At 54.4% G+C, this 22,397-nt stretch overlaps 1 protein-coding gene across 5 annotated transcripts in view; it reads right to left on the bottom strand.

Moving 5' to 3' along the window:
- The window catches only part of DISP3 (dispatched RND transporter family member 3), a 50,680-nt gene extending 29,088 nt beyond the window's left edge, over window positions 1–21,592 (bottom strand). For 3 of the 5 annotated variants that reach the window (XM_045035092.1, XM_045035093.1, XM_019836155.3), the window contains exons 1-2: window positions 21,177–21,592; window positions 722–1,820 (exon numbers count right to left, since the gene is read on the bottom strand). In XM_045035092.1, coding sequence (XP_044891027.1) covers window positions 722–1,817 — 1,096 coding nt within the window. In that variant the 5' untranslated portion in view covers window positions 1,818–1,820; window positions 21,177–21,592. Of the gene's footprint in view, window positions 1–721; window positions 1,821–13,863; window positions 13,972–21,176 lie in introns of those variants that run through there. The other 2 variants (XM_011284494.4, XM_019836154.3) reach the window with 2 other exon arrangements.
- Between the last annotated feature and the right edge of the window lie 805 nt (window positions 21,593–22,397).

Raw genomic sequence — 22,397 nt, 5'->3', positions numbered from 1 at the left:
CTCACGCAGCCCCCAATAAATTCACATTTTATTTGCATGTGAACCTCACCTAATTCCAAGGCTCAGTCTTTGCAGCCCTCGAGTTCCACCTTTCCATTACAGTCCCCATTCATCTGCCTAGAATCCTGCCCGTGTGCCCCTTAGAAGGCACACCCAAGCACCCAAGCCCCACCCCACGACCATTCTCTAGCCCACCCCACCTTTCAAGTCTCATCCCTAAATTACTACAAACTAACCCCACCTTGGTCTCCCTTCAACCTGTCTCTCTCCCCTATCTTCCTCTGATTAGATGCCCGGTCCTCTAACCACACCTGGGTTTCCCTCTAACCAACCTCATGCCCAAGCCCTACCCCACCCATTCTTTAACTGGCCAGTTTCCCACAATCCAGGTCTGCACCCAAACCTTCCTTGCCTCTCTCAGATCCCATCTCACATCCTACCCTGCTGCCAGCCCTTCGCTGCATCACCTTCAGGTCACGCCCAGCAGGCAGGTCGAGCCTGAGTCTGCCCACAGCGGAGTCCCACCCCATTCTCCTTCAGGTGTGAGTCCATGGCCAAATTTCCCATGGGTCTCTAAACTACCTTCTCTCAATCTCATGAAGACCCGCCCTCAGCCTCACTGAGGCCCCGCCCCTTACAAGCCCCACCCACCCAAGGGCTCCACCCCTTACAAGGCCCTCCCCAGCAGGCTGTGTCCCCAGCCACACACAAGTCTGCTCACCCCGGATGTCGGCCAGGTCCTGGCCCATGCCATCATAGTAGATCTTGCCGCCTCTCTCAGTGGGGAAGAAGTAGGTCATGAGCGAGCTGGGTGGGGAGCAGTAGGAGTAGGACCCTAGTGGAAGGTCCTTGAGCACCTCATGGGGTTTCCAGCAGAACTCCCGGAAGCCCGGGTGGTCCATGATCTTGCGCTCAATCTCGTGGATTGTGACCAGCCGCTCACTGGTGAAAATGTTGCGCTCTGCGTCGCCACGGGCCAGGAAAATGAGCTCAATGCGCCAGTGCGCATGCGTCTGGGTGTTGGCGCTCACATAAGAACGTGAGTAGTCCCAGCGCGAGGCACCCCTGCGGGCTCGGCTCTGATTGGCCGCAGCCACAGCACGGGGCGGGGTGCTGGGTTGGCACTGTCCATTCTTCTGCATCCCCTGGTTCGTTGGGCCTTCACTCTGGTTGGCTGCCAGATCCACCAGGGTTGGGGCCTCCCGCCGAAGACGCCCACTCCGATTGGCTGCTGGTTTCTGGCCTGCGGAAGTGTCAGGGGATATGCCTGGGCCACGCCTTGGGGCCGCAAAGACTGCCCGTGGGGGCCTGGTGACCGGTCGAGAGCGGTTGCCCAGATGCAGCTGCTGCAGCTGCTCTGAGATAAGGCGCTGGAGCGTCTCAGAAGTGAAGTCAGCCAAGTCGCGCCGGTTGCGCCCCCAGGACCCAAACTGGGACTTAAGCGCCAGCGCGAGGGCATCAAAACGCTGGGAGGCCTCATGGTTGCGGATCTCAAAGGCGTTGTAGGAGATGTCAATGTCCAGCGGCGGGTAGTAGAGGAACATGAAGGCCGACAGGGCCATGGGGATGCTGCAGCCCAGGAAGAGCACCAGCCCTGCACAGCAGGGATTTGTGAAAGCCCAGCCCAGGGTGCTCCAGAAGCCCGAGGCAGGCGGCCGGGAAGGCAAGGTCCAACGCCTCCAGCAACACTGCCCTCCTTTCCCAGCTCGGGGCCCTGGCTTCTGGGCCCTCCTAAAGGCCTCACCGGTTGCTTCCTCCTCTTCCTGCTCCTCCTCTAGCCACACGTCTTGCAGCAAGGGGTCATCCTCCGAGTCCATAGCCTACAGGAGAGGGAGAGGGTCAGCAGGCTAGAGAGAGGGAGAAGACGGTGCCCTGTGGCTGCAGTCGCCCAGCCCTGGGTATTAGACCCGTCCACAAATACTGCGATGGAATTGCATCGCGTGGGCATGTAACTCAACTGAACTTCATCGCTTGTACACGAAACAAAGAAAAATATGTTACTGGTCCATCACCTCCCCCAACTAGATCTTGGCTTTCGAGGCCACAGGAAAGGGAGAATCACAGCCCGTTTGCAAACAGAAGAGACATTCCTCCCTGTGTAAGGGATACTGGGGCGGGGAGGTGGGGGGGTGGACTCTGACTACACACGATTTCTCAACTTCCTCTTCATGCTTTGATTCTAGAACTCATGGCCAACAGGAGGCATTACTCCACTGCCATCACTTCTACTTATAGTTAGCAACTCTAAAATAGATCTACCCTGTGACCCAGCAATAGCACTGCTGGGAATTTACCCAAGGGATACAGGAGTGCTGATGCATAGGGGCACTTGTACCCCAAAGTTTATAGCAGCACTTTCAACAGTGGCCAAATTATGGAAAGAGCTTAAATGTCCATCAACTGACGAATGGATAAAGAAATTGTGGTTTATATACACAATGGAATACTACGTGGCAATGAGAAAGAATGAAATCTGGCCTTTTGTAGCAACGTGAATGGAACTGGAGAGTGTGATGCTAAGTGAAATATGTCATACAGAGAAAGACAGATACCATATGTTTTCACTCTTATGTGGATCTTGAGAAACTTAACAGAAGACCATGGGGGAGGGGAAGGGGGAAAAAGTTAGAGAGGGAGGGAGGCAAACCATAAGAGACTCTTAAAAACTGAGAATAAACAGGGTTGATGGGGGGGGTGGGAGGGAGGGGAAAGTGGGTGATGGGCATTGAGGAGGGCACCTGTTGGGATGACCACTGGCTGTTGTATGGAAACAAATTTGACAATACATTTCATATGAAAAATAAATAAAGTACCTTCTGAAGTATCATGGTAGGAGGAAACAATGTGGTCTTTGGAATCGGAGTTTGGGTCCTGGTAAGGTGAACGTTGGCAAGGCAGTAAACCTCTATGAACCTCAATTCGTCGTCTATAAAACAGAGGTGGCCACTCCTGCCTCACACAGTTGTGAGGAGGGCTGCAGTCTGGGTAGTATATTCGTTACTATCTGTCACATAAGCAGATTTCTTTGCTCCCCTCGGGGGCTGTAATGTGCCTAGCGGTCGCCCATGGATGGGGCTGTGCCAGAGCTGTCATAGCTCTCCTCAAGAACTCTCAATAGCTCCCCACCCCCTCTTTGGGACACTGCAGCTGCAGCCACTGTTTGTCAGGCTCAGGCCACTTAACATGCAGCGCCAGCAACATCAAACCTTTGGGCACGAGCAGGGGCCAGGCATCTGTCTCCCCAAGACTTGGGCACAAGCAGCAGGAGGGCCTGGCAGGAGAGGGCAGCCCGGGCAGCCTGAGGACTCCTGCAGGGTGGCCCGAAGGCAGGAGGCCTTCCGGCATCCCCGGGCATGGCCTGTTCCCCTTGTCCCTCCTGTCCTCAGTTTGGACGGGGAGAGACTCATTATCCAGTTAGACGCCAGGCAGTGAGAAGAGGAAGCTAATTATACCAGAGCTGGCTAATTAATGCTGCCTTTCCTATTAACATTCTCTAGAGTGCTCCATTTCAATTAGACGGTCTGTCCGGGAAGAGAGGGGGCTGCCGTCAGCCCAGAGAAAGTGAGGAAGAGAGGGTGAGGGGAAGGAGGGAAACAGAGACAGAGAGGCAGGAAACGGGAGAGATGAGAGACAGAGACAGCTGGGAAGAGGAGACAGAGAGGAGAGGGGAATTGAGTGGGGGGTGGGCAGACAGAGATGCAAAAAGGGAAACAGAGAGGAGGGTGGGAGAAGAGGAGGGCAAAGCAGAAAACTTGAAAGGGAGAGAGGCCTGGAGGGGATGGGAACCGCTCCTGTAATATGCAAGAGTCCTATCCTATGATGAGATCATTAAACTTCCCATTTGCGATGCCCTAAAGCATTCTGGCCAAGGGGACGCCATATGCTCCCAGGACCAATTTGTGTTAGCAGGAACTCCTGAGTGTGAACCAGAGGCAGCTCAGACTCACCCCATGTCCAAGGGTAGAACTAAGTCTGCATGTGGAGGTGGGGGCAGGTGGGAGCTTCACCCCCACTCCCAGCCTTGGAAGGAGGATGCTGATGGCAATATGGTGGAGAGAGAGGGACAAAGGCTACTTCTGCCTCTTTTTCTGGGGTCCATCCACCCTGTCCCCAGCCTCAGCCTGCCTTTCAAGATGTATAGTTTACGGTATGTTGATATGTGAGCGGGGGTCCAAGGCCAGGATTCTGGATCACGGCAGCACTTCCTGAGTGATTTGGGGGATCCTGCTGTTGCACCGGCGATGCCATTTCCTTCCCCAGGAGTCTAATGCATCTTTCAAGGTCTTGCTCAAGTGTCACCTCTGACTAGAAGCCTTCCCAGATATGAAGCCCCCAGCGACCCATCTAAACTTCTCACCACACTTAGGGGGTACAAATTACTCAGGGAGAAGGAGGGAGAGGCAATATAGTAGGACATTAAGAGCTAAGGCTTTGGAGGCAGACAGATCTGGATGTCAGTCCCAGCTATACAATTTAGAGCAGGCGATGTATCCTTTCTGACCCTCAGTTTTCTCATCTATAAAATGGGGCTACCAGTAGTCATCATCACAGAGGTGATCAGATGATGTACACAGCAGGCTGACCACAGTGCCTGGTACATGTAAGTGCTTGGGAAATGACTGCTTCTGTTCTTTTATACTCTGCTCCTCCGCCAAGGCTGTGAACTGGAAGACTCACATGGCTCATTGCATTTGCCAAAAATGATCACAGCAATATCTCTCATCTCATGTGCTTTTCTCATGGTATGACTGAGACTTCTCCCATCAAGAAGTAATGTCTGCATTCCTTCCCCTTGAATCCAGGAGTGTGGGGGCTGTGACTGCAGCAGAAGTGGCTCTGAGACTTCTGAGGCTTGGCAAATGGAGAGGCAAGCTTCCCCCCCTGGCTCTCTTGGGACGCTTTGTCCTTGGAGCCCAGCTGCCATGCGGAGAGGAGGCCCAAACTAGCACAGGCAGGGAGACCACATGCGGGAGCTCCTGCTGACAGCCGGCATCAACCATCAGATATGTGAGTAAAGACACCATCGGCCAAGGAGTAACCCAAGCCTTCGTGTCTTCCCAGCTGAGACCCAAGTACCATGGAGTAGAACTAAGCCACTGTCTCTTGTACCCTGTCCTGACCCACAGAGTCCAGGAGCATAATACACTGGTTGTCATACATCACTAAGTTTGGGGGATGATTGATTACCTACTAACAGTAACTGAACGATTATAATGGGTCCTGTCCCCTATGTTTGACTCTGTGCCCTGCAGACAACATTTTCTGGATTGAAGTGCCCAGAAAATTGGGCACAGCCATTCTGCCTCCCAGTGAGAGCCCCACAGCCGGGTGGACATGAACTCCAAGAGAGCAGGGACTTGGCTGTCATGTTCCCTGCTGGGGTTCTGGGTTTCGGATAATTGTCGAATGAGGAAAGATAAAGGAATCTCTGGAGAATCTGGATTAGGTATTAGAACTTCCCCCGGGACAGAGGATGATCACCAAACAATATAAACATGCAGCCAAGAGTATGGTTTCTTCTGCCTGGGGTGGGGAGGATCTTGAAGAGGATGAAACAAACAAACAAGAAGTGGACTCAATGAGTTCTTTGTCTCTCATGCCTCCCACCCCCACGCTTGTCTTCTCTACCTCTGGAAAGAAAAGCTGCCACGTGGGAAATGACACCAGATTGGTGGCTGACCACCACGGCTGCAGGCCTGGCTCAGCCATCAACTTTCTGTGTGGCCCTGGGCCTGTCCATCCGCTCCTGGGGCCCTGTCTCTCCCATCTGGCATTGGGATGGTAAAGCCTCAGGTCCCTCTAGTGGTGACTCCCGCCGAGCTGCAGAGAAGCCCTGGTCTGCAGGCCAGCGAGGGTGGGTGGGGTCTGAGAGACCCTCAGCAAACCCAGGGAGGCCTCAGCTCGCAGGTGGGGTCTGACAGCAGCACCTCAGTCGACAACCACCTCCTCGGGCTTTTCCACAGGGTGGGCAGCAAATTGCACATTTCTTTTCCCTTCTCAAATGATGAGAATTGATTAGCCGAGCAAGGAGCTCCAGCTGCTCCATGGAAAGGCACTAAGGACAGCTTCTGAGGGACCCGTCATGAGCCGACTTCCATTATGCCTTCACGGTCCTCATCATGGTGGGCCTGCTCAGTGCCCAACGTCCTCTCTGCCCTCCCCTGTCTCTCTCTGTCTCTGTCTCTCCTACACACACACACACACACACACACACACACACACACACACACACTCAGAGATGGTCAGAATTGAACTCTGAGCCTCTCAGGGGCCCAGGAGACAAGGTGGAGACATCCACAAAAAAAGGTCTCCCTTCTCTTGGGGGAATCAAGAGGGGCAGGTGCCTGAAAGGGAATGGTAGGTCCTGGGGGGCCCAGAGGGAGGAACCTGGCCCAGTGTTAAGGGCCAGGCGTGGGGCAATCCAAAGCCACATTTGAAGCATAATCTCAACATTATAACAGAAAAAAAAAAAAATCCCACATGCATTAAAAGAAAAAAAAAAACCACTTACAATGGTTATCTCTACTTTGAAGGATTATGGGTAATTTTCATTTTCTCCTTTATACTTGTCTATTTCCAATTTTTCTGCAATGATCAGGTGTAGCCTCACTTTTAGAATGAGAAAAAAAAACTTATTTAAAAATAGAATGTGTGTGTATGTGTGTGGAAGGGATTTTGTGAACAGCCTCCAACTCTTTGAGAAGTTAGGATAATAGGGCCTGGGAGGAGGGTTCTGTCCCCAAAGGAGAGCAAATGCGGAGGGGGGTGACTGAGTTGCAGCAGGAGAGACCCTGGTTAGAAAACAGAAGGTCCTGGAAGAGAGGCAGCTGGCAAAGGCCAATGAGTGAGCGAATGTGGAAATCTCCTGTTCTCCTGAGATAAAGAGAGGGGTCTTTTTTTTTTAAGCTTATTTATTTTGAGAGAGAGAGAGAGAACAAGTAGGGGAGGGGTAGAGAGAGAAGTAGAAACAGAATCCCATGCAGGCGCCACACTGTCAGCGAGGAGCCCCAAGCGGGGCTCAAACCCATGAACTGTGAGATCATGACCTGAGTCAAAATCAAGAGTTGGAGGTTTAACTGACAAGCCACCCAGGTGACCCGAGAGGGGTCTTTAAAATGAACAGGGAGGGGCACCTGGGTGGCTCAGTTGTGTCTGACTTCAGCTCAGGTCATGATCTCACGGTCCGTGAGTTCAAGCCCTGCATCAGGCTCTGTGCTGACAGCTCAGAGCCTGGAGCCTGCTTCGGACTCTGTGTCTCCTTCTCTCTCTGCCCCTCACCTGCTCGTGCTCTCTCTCTCTCTCTCTCTCAAAAATAAGTAAACACTGAAATTTTTCTTTAATGAACAGGGAGTAGATCACGTCCCAGAAGGGGCATCAGAGCACAGGCAGTCCAATCCCCTTGTCTTCCAGATAGGGACACTGAGCCCAGGCAAAGAGAAGGGACTCACCCAAGGTCTCGTTTCAGTGGCAGAGCCAGGACTCCGGCTTGAAGGAGTGCTCAGTCTGCTCCATCGGCAGATTCTGGGGGGACTTCTTGGCAGTCCCTGGGAGCCACCAGGCCCGGAGAAGACGGCACGTGCTCCCAAGGAGCCAAACAGGGAAACGACTTTTAAGGTCTAGGGAAAGAGGCCTTCTTCAAGTCCCAAGCCAGATGGACCCGCCCTCCAACCTGGACAGAATGGGGCTTTGGTGGGAGGCGATGTTTCCTCAAAGACCCCCTTGACCCAGTTCTTGCTCTCCTGCAGCATGGCTCCCGGGGATATGGCCCCACGCCAGAGCCTGCCTGCAGCGCTGGTTACAACGTCCCTCCTTCCCCTGATGGGTGACAGAAACATTCCTTCTTCATTCCCTTATCCCAGCCAGACTACTAAAAGTCACATTAGACATGCAGATTCAACTTCAAATACATACATGTATATATAATTTAAAGGCAATTAGGAGCTCATCAGCTTTTTCTTCCTGTCTCGGGGTGTTTTGCCTCCCTGGTGCGGCGCTGGTCCTCAGAAACATCTTGGGGTGTTTGATTCTTCTACCCTTCGGCTGAGAGATGTGCGTGCAAGTTCAAAATGAGACAGTTGGAGTTGAACGGTCCCATTCTCCCCTGACACTGAAGTGGGGGACATCATGTCCTTCTCTGCTTCCTGGTTCTGGGTCGGCGCCTTTGGGTGAATTCAGCTCATCTGAGGCGGAGAAGGGCGGACAGGAGAAGGGAGAGACCTCCTGGGCAGCAGTGTCCTAATGACCTATCTGCTGATGCCCCGTCTTCCCTCCAGATGCCCCAGCTATGTGCCTTCCATCCTGAATCCCCAGCCCTTCTCCAAGACCTGGGCACTCCATCTCAGGCCAGGAGGCTATAGGAGCAGTGGAGACATGGTGATAAAATTGGGGCCAAATCACCAGGTGGGGTGAAGCTAAAAGCCCCACTAACTCACTGCAGAAACTCTGCCACCCATTAAGATAATCACAATCTAATAATTAGCTGTGTGTCTGCGAGGTCCAGGTACTCTCTCCACCCTCCCTCATACACCAGCCCTGCGAGGGAGGCAATAGGAGCGTCCTCATTTAACAGAAGAATAAACAGAGAGGTTAAGTGACTCCCTTACGGTCACACAGCGAATAAGGGGTGAAACTAGAGTTTGAACCTCAGGTCTACGGATTCTGAAGCCCATGATCATTTCTGCCTTCCAGGTGGCCCGTCAGTTTCTTGAGAGCTGAGATGGCAATACCCATTGAAAAAACCCACTGCTCTTTAGCAAGCCTGCACTAGCACTGCAAGACCTAAAAATCACTCTGCTTTCAGTACCTGTCAGCTCAAGGCATGACTTAAAGGAAGTCCCCATCAGTCTCGGAAGCCTAGCCTTCCCTCCAATGGGAACATGGGTGTGTTGGTTACCTTTGTGTGGCTGGGCCATGGGATGCCCAGACGTTGGACCAAACATGATCCTGGATATGGAGCCTGAGAAAAGCAGAGGACCACCCCCCCCCCACAATGTGGGCCTCATCCCATCAGTTGAAGACCTGACTAGAATAAAAGGGCCGGGTAAGACGGGGCTTCTGCTGACTGCTAGAGCTGAAGCATTAGTCTTTTCCAGCCTTCAGACTCAGTCTCAGACATCGGCTCTTGCTGGGTCTCAAGCCTGCTGGATTTCAGACAGGAACTTACATCATCTGCTTCCCTGGTTCTCAGGCCTTTGGGCTCAGATTGGAACTTCCATTGGCTCTCCTGGGTCTCCAGCTTGCTGCCTGTGGACCTTGGGATTTCTTAGTCTCCAAACTCATGTGAGCCAATTCATCTATCTATCTATCTATCTATCCATCCATCAGCCTACATCCTATTGGTTCCATTTCTTTCTAATACAGTTTTCTCAGAGGGAAAGTGGGGGTGAGGCAGGAGCCCCATCCCAGCAGTTAGATCCTAGAGGTCTTCTTTCAAGAAGCCCCAAGTCCTACCCAGAATCTCAAATGAAAATGGCAAAAGAGCCAGGCAATGCCCTCCAAATCCATAGAGGGAGGGGCATGGTTGGGAGGCTCTCAGGGCGTGTCTGAACCCTTCCCTCAGCAAGAAGGTCCCCCATCTACCCCCCCCCCCAACCGCCCCCTCCCCCAGCCCTGAGGAAACCTGGCTTTGCAGCTGTAGCTGAAGCTCGCACATGCCCCTACTCCCCTTCAGACCCCCTGCCCCTCAAGAAACACCATATCCTCATTAGCTAAATGTGCCAGCAGAGGGCAGGAAGTTCAGAAGGACACATGTGACCACTTCTCACAAAGCAAATCTGGGCTTATTTATAGGGAGGCAGAAGGGGTGGGAGGGAGGGAGTCGGCAGGGGCTCTGCGGTGAGCCTGTCCAGGCCCCGTGTTCCCCAGACCGGGGCCGGCTGCGGAGACAGAGTACATGAAGGACAGCCGGCCTCCCGGGGTTGACAGCTGGTGAGGAAACTGGGCACTGACTCGCAAGCCCAACAGCTCAATATATATCAGGCAAACAAGCTTTGCTCTGGTCAATATATCACCCGGGGAATGTCCCAGCCAGCACCAGAGGAATCCAGTATTAATGGTCACCAGAGCATTGCCACCTTCCGCCGTTCTGTGTGTTCTCTCTAGTGGGCTCACGGGAACAGAACCGGCCTCCCCCCAACGCTAAGAAGGATCTGGGTACCAAGAGCATCAGGGCCTGATTTTGGCGGGGGGCAGTGGGGAGCTAAGCATGGAGTTTGCAGTCAGATACACCTGGAGTCAGACCCTGGCCCTGCCGCTGGCTGGGCGCCTGGGGTTTCGGTTTCCCCATCTGTGAAATGGCGATGGTGACACCTGCTTACTGAGTCACACAGCTGCTGGTGTGATCAGTATGAGCTTCAGAGATGGGAAGAACCCTAAATCCGGCCCCGGCTCCTGTCAGGGCTGTACGTTGGCCGGAGCTGCCTCTTTCATTCTCTACGACCTTGGCCCTCAGATGTTAACATGGGTCATTCACCAGGTGCACTTGTTCAAGTGCAAACTTCTGGGCCAGACACCAGATCCAGTCATTCAGACTCTCGGGGGGGGGGGGGGGCCAAGGCCCAGGAATCTAGTGACACCACCTCCCCGGGTGATTCTGTTGCAGGTGGCCCGGGAGTATTCCTTGAAAGACTCTGCTGTCCTGGTCACCTTCCCCAGCTCCCCGTGGTTTCTTCCGGCAGGTGGTCTAGCCTTTGGCACTCCCTTTCCTGCGGCTCATGCTTGCCTCTCTGCAGGCTCACCACACCCCCGGGGGGCCCTGTGGATGGACTCAGGGCTCACTCCTCTAAGCGCCTCTTCCTCCAGCCGTGAGGAGGGAAGAGATGACGGCATCTGGGCCAGGAACAGGACTTTACGTCCAGAGAGAGGGACACAGGCCGCCCAGATCTGCCAACCAGCTCTTCAACCAGCAGTGAAAGAAAACAGCAGGCCAAGGGCTTACTCTCTGGCAGAAGCTGTGGGAGGGGCCTGGGCAGGGAGCTTCGCATCCACCAGGCACTGCCGTGTGCCCAGCACCGGGCACTTTACTTATGTCCTCTCTGGCCCAGCCTCAGCTCTATGAGGCAGTGTGCAGGGGTGGGGCGGGGATCCGGGCCTCTGCAGGCCCAATGTCAGAGCCCATCATTTTAGCCTCTGTGCTCTACTGCTAAGAGGGATTCCACCCAGACTGCCCCACTCTACACCTCTTGCCCCTCCCCCACACCTCTTGCCGCCTAGGAACTCAGACCTCATAGCCCAGACCCATCAGTCCGGACTCCTGGAGCCCTCCAGGCGACCTTGGCATCTCTGAAGAGGAGGCAATGAAAGCTTAATAAAACCAGCAACACTTACAGAGGCCGTAAAATACAGCCAGGCCCCCAGGCGTCCCTTGCTTGAAGGGTCAGAAGGTTCCTGAAAACCCTCACTACATGCTCTGGCCAACCTGTCTGCCTCCCACCACCTCTTCCCCACTCCCTGGTCCCAAGTCCTGGCTGCTGTCTGGACTTCAGTGTCCACAGGGCCCAGTAGCCAATCAGCTCCCCAGCCCCAGACCGCTAGGTTAATAAAAAATAAAAAGATTCCCACAAAACACGACCAATAACCATGGCCATAAAAGCCAAATTGGATTCCTTCGTGGATGATGAGCTTGGGGTCCTTCTCTGTCTCCGAGACCTGATTAACAAATATGTAAAACGATTTCCCTATCATCTCTGGCTCCAGCCAGCTCTCCCTGCAGCTCCAAGCTCAGGGACAAGGAACAAGGCAGAAGCGGGGGGATGTGTATCTAGGGCAGAAGAAGCCTGCTGTGTGACTCAGAACAAGTCACTTAATACCTCTGGATGGCGGTCCCCCACCTGGGGAGAGACACTCTCACACCCTCGCCCTTTGTGTTCTCGGCCTCTGCCCAAGAGGGGGACACAAAGGAAAGGCAGAGGGCTGCCCTTCACCCCATCCAGAAGCTGTTGTATGACTGGGGGAGGGGGAAATGCTGGGAGGGTCCTGCTCTGACACCAGCCAAGCAGTACGTCCTAGGTGCCATCAGCTTTGCTGGGACACAGCAGGTGGCCGGCCACCTGTCAGTAATCAGCTCTGGGGGAGGCTTGGGAAACTGTATCAATTCCCACCCCCCATCCCCCCCAGAGCCCCCAGACCACATCTGTGGGCCCAAGGACATTGCAAGACCCTTCTCAGCCCCACACCACGAAAGACAAGCATGGAGGTAAATCGGAACACAAAAGATAAAAAAGCACATAATATGAAGTGCTCAGACCACAGAGAGGCCACCACGACTGGCTTGGGATGGAGCTCCAGGGAGGCTGTACCCCAGCCTGACGTCCAGGAAAAAAACAGGGAGAGCCCTTAGGGTAAATGTCCCCTCTGAGCACTCCGAGCTTCCCCAGCCCCTGCTGCTGACGCTTGCGGAGGGCCAAGGAGGCCAGCACCGGCCGAAAGCACAGGAAGGAGATGCTGGACGCTGCTCAGACCCTGCGTCCCCAAGACAGAGCCAGCTCTGCCCCTGCCCCTCACATCCTGGGGGATGTGTCTACGCAGCATCTTACAGCTTGTAGATCATTTTCACGTGGGGTTTCAAGTCCTAGGACTTATTTCCAATTTGCAAACAAGAACTGAGGCTAAAAGAAGTAAAGGGATTTCTTTGAACTGGATTTCTGATAAGCTCGGCACTCTCCTTACTATGTTGGACTTTATTGGAGCCTTACATGTTTGAAACTCTCCGAGTTCTGGAATCAGCCCTCCTGATCCCTGCTGGTGCGCACACAGGTGAGCGCCTTCTCCATCTCCCTCGGTCTTTCTCAGGGTCCGCACCCCCCGCCCCCCAAAGAGTCATCCTGGCCACAGCCTAGGCACAGCTCAGGCCCCAGGGAAAGGAGGAGAGGAACATCTGGGACTAGCAAGTGAGTTCATCGACTTGAGTGTCTAGGTAGAAATGCACCTTCAGTGCTCACACCAGTCAGTGGCTCCGGGGAAGGGCTTCCTGGCTACACTGATGATGACAACTCGGGTGCCTATAGTGGGGAGTGGCACAGAGGCCCCCGACAGGGTGGGGAGTCTGACATGGGCTCTCAGCCTCACCCCACACCCCGTGATGGTGCAGCTGTCTACAGAGACAGGAATTAAGGGTCCACGCTGAGCAGGCAGAGCAGAGGGCCCTGGGATAAAGAGCAGATCTCTAAGCATCCTTCCTCAACTCCGCTGCCTTTCCCAGGAGATTCTGGGCCCCAGCAACTAGCTGTGTGTCCCAGCTGTGGGGACCACAAGAGACCCCAGTGAAGTTACCTGGACTCAAGAATCCCAGTCCCTTTCCACCCCACACCACCCCTGCTCAGTGGTGCAGTATCACCCTAAGTCAGTGGGAATCCCCACCCCAAATCCTTCCACAGTAACGGGGCTCTGTCTCCTCCTTGCTTGTGATCTCAGGCTAGTCTTCCTTCCTGGGTCTCAGTTTGCCCTTTGTCAAGTGGGAGGGCTGGACGCAATGAGCTTTTAGATAACTTCCAGTTCTGTCATTTGGAGACCCCAAAAGGCCAGGACACAGAAGTGTGACAAGTGCACATCAGCTGTGCAGCCTCTGGGTTTCAATCCCTGCCATGGCCAGGAGCCAGAGGACACCTGTGACTGGAGGGTCCTGCAGAATGGGATGGGGGTGGGGCATGCAGTGAGGGGCCAAGGTTCAAGGACTCAGACTATCTCTCCCTGATCCTGTGCTGAAGGGTGTTCCAGGGGACAAGAACAGGTCCCTTCCCTTTGTCAGTACTTGGGGTCAGGCTCTGCCAGATCAAGGTCCTGGCTGTCAAAGTCTGCCAGCCCCACTTACCAATTCTACATTTACCCATTCATTCATTCATTCATTCATTGTCTTAATTCATTCACCTGATGGTGCTTGCTGTAAAATAAAGAGTTTCCAGGGCACCTGGGCGGCTCAGTTGGTTAAACGTCCGACTCTCTTGGTTTCCGCTCAAGTTATGATCTCACGGTTCATGAGTTCAAGCCCCACATCAGGCTCTGCAATGACAGTGTGGATCCTGCTTGTGATTCTCTCTCTCTCTCTCTCTCTCTCTCTCTCTCTCTCTCTCTCTCTCTCCTCCTCTCCTGCTCTCTCTCTCTTTCTAAAAAATAAATAAACCTTTTAAAAAACGGTTGAAACAGTAAATTAAAACTAAAGACTTTCTGTTAAATTACCTTTATCTTGAACTCCTTTTCTCCAGAAGACTCTATGAACCTTCCCACCCCGGATCTATTCTCATGGTCATTAATGCCCAAGAGTACCTCTTGGCTGACATGTCCCTGCTCATCACAAATTCCTGGCTCTGTTACTCTGGAACCATCTGCTCAAAGCCTCTGGAAAACAGGGTCAGAAAGTCAGGACCCCTTGCAAGGAGCGTGCAGATGTTACTAGCCTGCAATGTTCGTCACCAGTCAGCTTCCCCCCAGCTTCTTCAGTTGAAGAAGGGAAGGAGGGGTCTTCTCCTCTGGCCGCTGACACTTTTCCAAAGCCTGACTTCTCTCTAGCTTAGCCTAATGTGTCTCAGGCCTGGATGGCAGAGAGGAACCAAAACCAACACCCTGCCTTTGTGAAGCCACAAGATGATGCTTTAAAACCAGCAAATACTTCTCACCCAGGAATCTCGCACATGCAGTCATATCCAGAGGGATTTGAGTCCCAGCTGTGTCTACATGGCATGAAAAGGGGAAACATCTGGAAGAAAGGCAGGCAAGTCCCACCAGTCTGCCAGATGTGGCATGCATATGGACATCTGAAACATGGCCCGCTTGGCTGTTTGGCAGTCAAGAAGCAAGTGGTCAACCCATGTCACCCTGTCAACCGGGACACGGCCCCAGTCCATACGTACAAGTTACTCAGATTACTGAAGGATCCGAAAAGTATTTTGGCTGCAATCTTTAGAGACCCACATCAAGATAAAGGCCAAAGAAGGGCCTCGATCGTCATCTGGGGTCTGTGCTGAGCCCAGCTTGCCTGTGTCTCAAGCGCCATCACTCACCAGCAACTTGCTTTGTCTCTCTGTGCCTCACATTTCTCATCCTTAAAATGAAATAATAATAGTAATGCTTTGGGGTGCCTGGGGGGCTCAGTCGGTTAAGCGTCTGACTCTTGATTTTGTCTCCGGTCATGATCTCACAGTTCGTGGGTTCGAGCCCTATGCTGACAGCACGAAGTCTGTTTGGGATTCTCTCTCTCTCTCTCTCTCTCTGCCCCTCCCTGGCACTCTCTCTCTCAAAATAAATAAAAAGCTTAAAAAAAAAAAGGAAAATCCTTTAAAAAAATAATAGTAATGCCTTCATATGGCAGGTATGAGGATGAAATTATAACACCCATTAAGCTCTAAGCCCAGTGCCTGGCAGTCAGTAAACATACCAAATATGTTGGCCATTATTAGAATCACTGTCATCGGGGCTCCTGGGTGGCTCAGTCAGTTGAATGTCTGACTTTGGCTAAGTCGTGATCTCACGGTTCGTGAGTCTGAGCCCCGTGTTGGGCTCTGTGCTGACAGCTCAGAGCCTGGAACCTGCTTCGGATTCTGTGTCTCCCTCTCTCTCTGCCCCTCCCCTGCTCATGCTCTGTCTCTCTGTCTCTCTCTCTGTCTCTCTCAAAAATAAATAAATATTGAACTAACCAAATTTTTTAAAAAAAGATTCATCATCATCATCATCATCATCCTCATCATCATCAGACGGGTCATTCTGCAGAACTCTCCCAGCTAAGAACACAAGAAACCACCCCCAGGACAGTGCAAAGGCCAGTATGGGAGGGAGGGGCACATACTTCTCCCCCCAAACATCCAAGGACCGCCAGTTTGCCAAACCCTTTGCCCAGCTCAGCCCCATTTAAGCCGCCTTCCTCAGAGACAAGGAGATCTCCACATTCTGTTCCATGATAGGAATAGCTTCCAGCCGGCAGTCATGTGTCCTCTAGTAACAAGGTTTGGCAAAGGACATGTCGTCCAGGTGCCAGTATGTGTGTCGGATGCCTTGGGCAGATGGTTGGGCGGGGACAAGCTTTCCCTACATCCCATCTTCCACCAAGACATCATGCTAGGAAGAGCACCCAGGTGTGCTGTGGGCACCACCGGTGGGAAACTTTCCTCCTGACCCTGGAATGACTGCTTATTTGGATCATGTCCTCTGAGCCCCAAAGGACAGACACCTGGGTTCCTCTTCTGCTTCTAGTGGGGGACCTAGAGGAGCCATCACTTTCACCCATCACCTCTGCTCCAGGGAGGAGACGCCAGGCGAGGATGGGAGACTCTGATGAGCCCTCCAAGGACAGAGACAGGCTTTTCCACTTCTGCACCCAGTGCCTGGCACACAATGGGTCTGCCCAGGCAGACACTTGTGGGATTGCAGGAATAAGGAGATGGCTTTTTCTTGTAGAGGAGGGTTCAGCCTCTTCAAACATTAGCACAGCACCTGGCACATGGTCAGTGTTCTGTATTTGCTAGTGTTGTTGTTCATGATGATGCATAGGTGGGGATCTGGCCAGGTCGTCAGGGTCAGGTTTGAGCTGGGGGTGCAGGGTGTGGGGGAGAGGACTTGGTGCAAAATGCAGTGAAAGCCAGCTGCATTTCACCCCTGCACTTGGAAGAGAAGTATTATCTTTACCGCCTGTATCGGCTCAGCTCCTTGTCTGAGGCCACTTGGATGCTTCCCATACTCAAGGCGGCCAGCCTGGCTCCCTGGCGTTTGGGCCTTACCACCAATGTGCTGCGTGATGCTGGGTAACCCACCCCCTCTGAAGTAACCTCCCCATCGGTAGCCCCGGCATGTCACAGAGGTCAACCGTTTTCCTAGTCCAAGCCTCACCGGGGGCTCCTGCCTGAGCCCCTCCACAGGCCGAAAGGTTTGGGCTCCCATGGTTGGTGACAATCCAAGATGCAAAGGCAAAGCCCCCAGTCCCAGCCCTGGAAACCCATTCTCCCTGAGACAGGGCCAGAGCTAAACTCAGGGGACAGCCCTGCACCTTTCACCCTTGGTGGGGCCAGCAGAGGAATTTACATTCTTTTCAAAACCATCATGTAAATGGTTTCTTGACAAAAACCATTCATTCAGTGAATGAATGAATGAATGAATGAATGAATGAATGAATGAATACCAGAAACAATGCAGAATCCTGGCCAAAGTAGAGTCTTTTGCTTTATTTGATTAAAATCTGACCCCAGTGTGGCCTCTTTTAGGTGTACAGCTTTAGGAAATCTTCTTCACTTCCCTGAACCTTGATTTTCCCATATATTAAATGGGAATAATGATCCGTACTCCACGAGAGATGCTTACAAGGTTAAGTGAAATAGTATCTATACATGCTTAGTAGGTAATCAGCAAACGGCAGCCTCATTATCAGCATTGTTATTCTCAGCCTGCTGCTCCGTTTGCAAGGCAGAGGACTGAGGCCATTAGCCTTGAATGATGCCCATTTCCAAAGAGCTCTGGTGAGCCTACAGACACACATTAATTGCAGCCCTCCCACCCGTGTGCCTTCCAGCTGGAAGGAGCAGAAGCAGCCGTCTGGTCTCTCCGTGGCCAGGCAGGGAGCTCACTCACCAGGGGAGGCTCGGCCACCTTCTCTGGGCTATCCCGGCAGTACCCGTGCCTCTGGCTTTTGTCGAGCAGCTGGAGTGTGAGCCGCACTGTCTGCCCGTGAAATGCGACTTTCAGAAAACATGCATATTTGTGAGTTGGTGCATGTTTCTATTTCGGGCCGACACTGCCCTCTTTATTTATTTTCCCTGGGCTTTGCATTTGGAACCCAGCTTGGAAGGGTGTTTTGACAGACTTTGACACCGCTCCGGCTCCTCTGGCAGGAGACATGCTCTGGTGGGGAAGGAGGATTTAAAACGACAATCTTTCTCTCAGCTAGGGTCCATTGACAATCAGACACTCCTGCCTCCTGGCCCAGCCCTGGGTTTCCCCATATTTGGGTGGGGGGCGGAGTAGAAGAGGTACAGGTGGGGAAACAATTTCAAAGAGGGGGAAGAAGCCCAAAGAGACTAATCATTGAGCTTCCAAAATCATAATAACACGGCCATCATTATCAACACCAGTAATGTTACTATCAACTGCTGTCACCACCACCACCACCATTTTGGGGTTCCTATTTTTATGACTGACAGTGGGCTGGAAGACTGCCCTTAGGGAAACCACCTCATCTTTCAGCATCTCACTGTGCTCATCTGTAAAGGTGATTTTGCAGTACTCAGCTCATGGGGCTGTAAGAAGTGGCCGCTCAGTCAAATGGCAGCAGTGACTGTCTTGCCTCCTGGTCTCAGGTCTTGGCCAGCTGCCCACGGACAGCCGACTTGGTCAAGTCTTAGGGATTTGGGGCTGATTGCCAAGACCCTACCCACCAGGCAGCCTTCTAAAGCTGCTCTCAGCTAGTCCCCTCTCTGTGGTCATTTACAAGCAGCCCAGAATTGACCTTAACTCAAGGAGGAAGGACCTTCGCTCAGACAACTCCATCTGCCTTTGGATGACCAGGTGAGTGGAAGGGGTGATGAAGAGACCAGAGAGATGTTTAAATGCTTAAACTGTCAGACAAAAGAGCCTAAACCATGATTCCAAGGCTCTGAGGGGCAGGAGGTCCAGGCTTAAGTTCCTCCGTTTCTACTCATTCATTCATTCATTCACCCACTAAGCATCCACCAGCAGAATCAGTGGTTCACGTAGAAGATATACTGACAGGAGAATCAATGTCTGCCCCAATGGAGATTGCACTTCAGCAATGTGACCTCAAGAAAATTACTTGACATCTCTGGCCCTATAAAGGAAATCATCTTAACATCCACTGCTCAGGGGACAGAAAGAATTCACCAGTGGTGGGTGCTTTGGGCAGGGGGGAAGGTACCATAACCCCTGAGGTTAGAACCATGTTTTCAATCCCACCCACACTCAAGAGTGAGTCGATGTTCCACATCACTAGGACCAAACAGGGACTCTTGAAGGTCCCTTCAGCCAGCCCTACACCGATGGGAAGCCTGAGGCTCGGGGAAGGGAAGTAACTTGCCCAAGAACACACTGGGAGACTGTGGCCCAGCTGAGACTAGAACCCATGTCTCCCCACTTCCACTCCAGTGATTCTTCTACCACATCATACTGGGATGCTTCCTCTTCCAACAGAGTTTCTGGAGTTTAAGGGCAATAGCAGAAGAGGTATCAAAGGGCAAGCCAGAACATGGGTACTGGATGCCTCAAAATCCCCATGGAGTGAGGGCTTGCTGTGATTCCACAACAGAGGAATCCCAGCCTGTTGGAGACACTGCGGAGGCTCTGGGGTATCCAGTCCTAGAAACATTCCCAGGGAGGGGCTGGAAGCGGCTGAGGCCATGGGCAGGGAGAGGGGTGCTGTCAGACTTTCAAAGGGAGGGGAGTGGAGGCATGGAGTCTGCCCAGAGAATGGAGTCAGCTCCTCCTAAGGGTCATCTGTGTCCATATGGGAGCAAAGAGTGACTGGATCAGACCCAGGCTGAAGGAAAGTTGGGGAGAGAGTGAAGGCAGCTGGGAAGGAGGAACTGGTGAGAAAGACAAAAAAAAGGGGGGGGGGAGATACACATGGGAGAGGAGAACAGAGCGGGGAAACAAAGAGAAAGTGCAAGCAAAAAATGATGCAGAAAGAGGGGTGTGTACTCTGGTTGTAGGAGATTTGTCTGGAGTACATTTGAGGAAGGGGAGCAGGCATGGGGGCAGTGAGCAAAGCAAAATGGATTCTGAGGCTAAAACCAAGATTCTGTTAAGGCCAGGCTTCTGCCCAGATTCCACTGGGCCACAGCCTCTTCCTTCCATTTGGCAGATGCCGGGTTTTCTGCTCAGGTCTGCATTGGTGGGGGGGGGGGGCGGGGGGCAAAGAGGGGGTAGCTGCTCCTCTACCCCACCCCCCACCCCCCCGGAAGTGTGTGTGTGCACGGGGAGCCCAAGCAGCTCTGTGAATCGCTGGGCACCCCTGTGAGCACCCAGGGGCGAGCTCCGGAGTCTGGGGCTTAGTAAGATGTCGGGGAACAGCAGGATCCGGAGTGAAGATGCCCGCCTGGATGCTCGTGCTTGTGGGGAGACCTGAGTGTGTCCACGTGCGAGTGGATCTTCCCTCTGTGTGTGGGCTGTGAATGGATGTATGTTTGCGTGAGTGGACTATGAATCTGTGTGGGGATTGTTTGTGGTCTGTAGATTTGCGTGGGTGTGCGCATGGACTGTGGGTCCGTGAGCTTGAGCGGGGGTTGTGGGTCTCGGAGGCCGCCTCGCGGCGCTGTCCGCGGTGCTGACCCGGGGCTTGGATGGGAGGGGACCTGCGCCCAGCCTCAGGGGGACCGCGGGAATCTGGCGCCGGCTGTGTAGCAGACAGGAGCCGAGGAAAGGAAGCCTCCAAGTCTTTCTCGGAGGCGCCTTCTTAGTCCACCTGCGGGTCCCCCCCCCCCACCCCCGGGGGGAGTTGGGAAAAGTTCTGCCAGCGGCGGGGTTGGCTCGGGGGACTCTGCGCCAATCGCACCAGGAATCTTACCCCAACCCTCCGCGCCACTACGGCCCCGCTGCCCACCGCACCTCCACCTTCACTCGCGTTCTCGGCAGGGCACGGGGCTCCCCTATCGCGCTCGGCTTCCACCGCCTGCCCAGTCTGCCCCAGAGCTCCCGCGCGCCCGGCTGGACCTGCAGCTAGGTTCATTGCTTTCCAGGACTCGGGAAACGTCTGGGTGAAAGCATGAGGAGTGGATGGAGAGGAGGTCAGTCACCTTTTCCTCCCTCCCACTCTAGCCAGGCCGAGAGCCGGATCCGGGGCGGCTTCAGACTGACTCAACTTTTACGGAATCAGTCATCCACCCGCGAGGACGAGCAGGGGGCCAGAGTGTGAAGCCTCCCGGGAGATCGGAAGCCTCGCCCGTTGTGGACCTCAAACTGGCCCGTGCAGAACGAAGCTGCTCCGGCCCCGTGAGGAGTTGGTGCGGAGCTGGAGCCCGGCCACGGGGGGCCAGCTCCGGGCTCTGCCCACTACCGGCTGGCTTTCCCGGCGGGGGCGGGGGGGGGGGGGCGCCAAGGCCTGCACCCAGGGCTGGTTGGAGAGCGAGAGAACTTCACACACAGCCCCGCGCAGGCCGGGGTGGGAGCGGCGCAGAGGGCTTGTCCCTTCCTCCGAGCGATGCATCCCCCCAGCCCCGACCCGGATGGCGCCCAGGGGCAGTCGCACTCACCTCGGCTGGCCAAGCTGGGCTGGCTGAGCCGCGGGCGCGGGAAGGAGGCGCACCGGAGGGGCCGGGGGCTGCGGCCACCCCGCCGTGAGGACTTGTCCCCTCGCGGAAGTCGCAGGGAGATGCTCTTCGTAGCTGCAGGAGGCCCGAGTTCCCCGCTCCGCGCCAGAGAGCGCAGACCGCGCACAGCCTGGTGCTGAGACTAGTCCCCAGCGCGCAACCCGAGCGCTCGGCGCCGCCGCCGCCTTTTATTCGCCGCCCGCCTTTGTTTGGGTCCCGGCTCCTACCACGGGGTATGGGGGTGTCGGGCGCAGGCTCTAGAGCCGCGCCGCCTCCTAGCCACTGGTGCCTCAGGCCTCCACGCCGCCTGGCTTTGCGTCAGTGGCCGGCAAGGGCCTGCGCTCCGCCGCGCACTGCTGTCCCTGGAGCCCGCCGCCAGGCGCTGCCGTGGCCGCCGCTCCCCCTGCGGGAGCCGCGCGGTGGTACAAGCGGGCTCCCATTGCCAGCGGGCGGGGCTGCGGGTGGCGCAGCGACCCCTGGGGGTGGGTCCACGCCTCTGCAAACGGCCCAGGCTGTGCCTCCTGCCCCGCCCCCAAGTTTCGTAGGTTCCCAGGTCTCTTCCCCCGTCTTCGCTCTTCTCCCAGTCCTCGCAGCTTTGGCAGATCACCAGCCGCCTGGACACTCTAGGGCGTCCCCGGGTCTCCTCCGGAGGGAGCTGCCAAACTCGGGCTCCTGGCGCCGTCCCTTCTTCTCTCCTTCTCCATTCACCTCTCTGGCACCAGAGCCCAGAGCCACGCCAGCCCCTGGGACCCGGCATCCCTCCAGCTCTAGCACATGGTCTGCCTGACACCCCTGCCCGAAAGGCCACAAGGAGAAGGGGCTGAAGAACAGAGACCGGTGCCTGACCCTCTTCTCTTCATCGGGGCTCAGAGGGCATTGGCACTGCTGTCACCAGGGGAGAGCGGAGGCGGATGCCTCAAAAGCCAGGGAGCTGTAGGACCCCAGATGCAGGATGGAGAGGTTTTACTTACAAAAACCAGAAAGAAGGGAGGCCAGTGCCACTGTTGTGTGAGGGGTGAGCCGGGAGTTTATCGTGCATCCTCAGACTGTGTGCTGGGAGGAGCAGGGAAGACAGAGATGGGGAATCAGAACCTCCTCCTGCAGCAAGCTCCCAGCTTAGAGGAGAGATGAGAACACCAGAGAGTTCCAAAATGAAACACCAAG

This window comes from Felis catus, chromosome C1, assembly GCF_018350175.1.
Source record: "Felis catus isolate Fca126 chromosome C1, F.catus_Fca126_mat1.0, whole genome shotgun sequence".
NCBI lineage: Eukaryota > Metazoa > Chordata > Mammalia > Carnivora > Felidae > Felis > Felis catus.
Note: the sequence above shows the minus strand (reverse complement) of the source record. Positions and strands in the feature narration are given on the sequence as shown.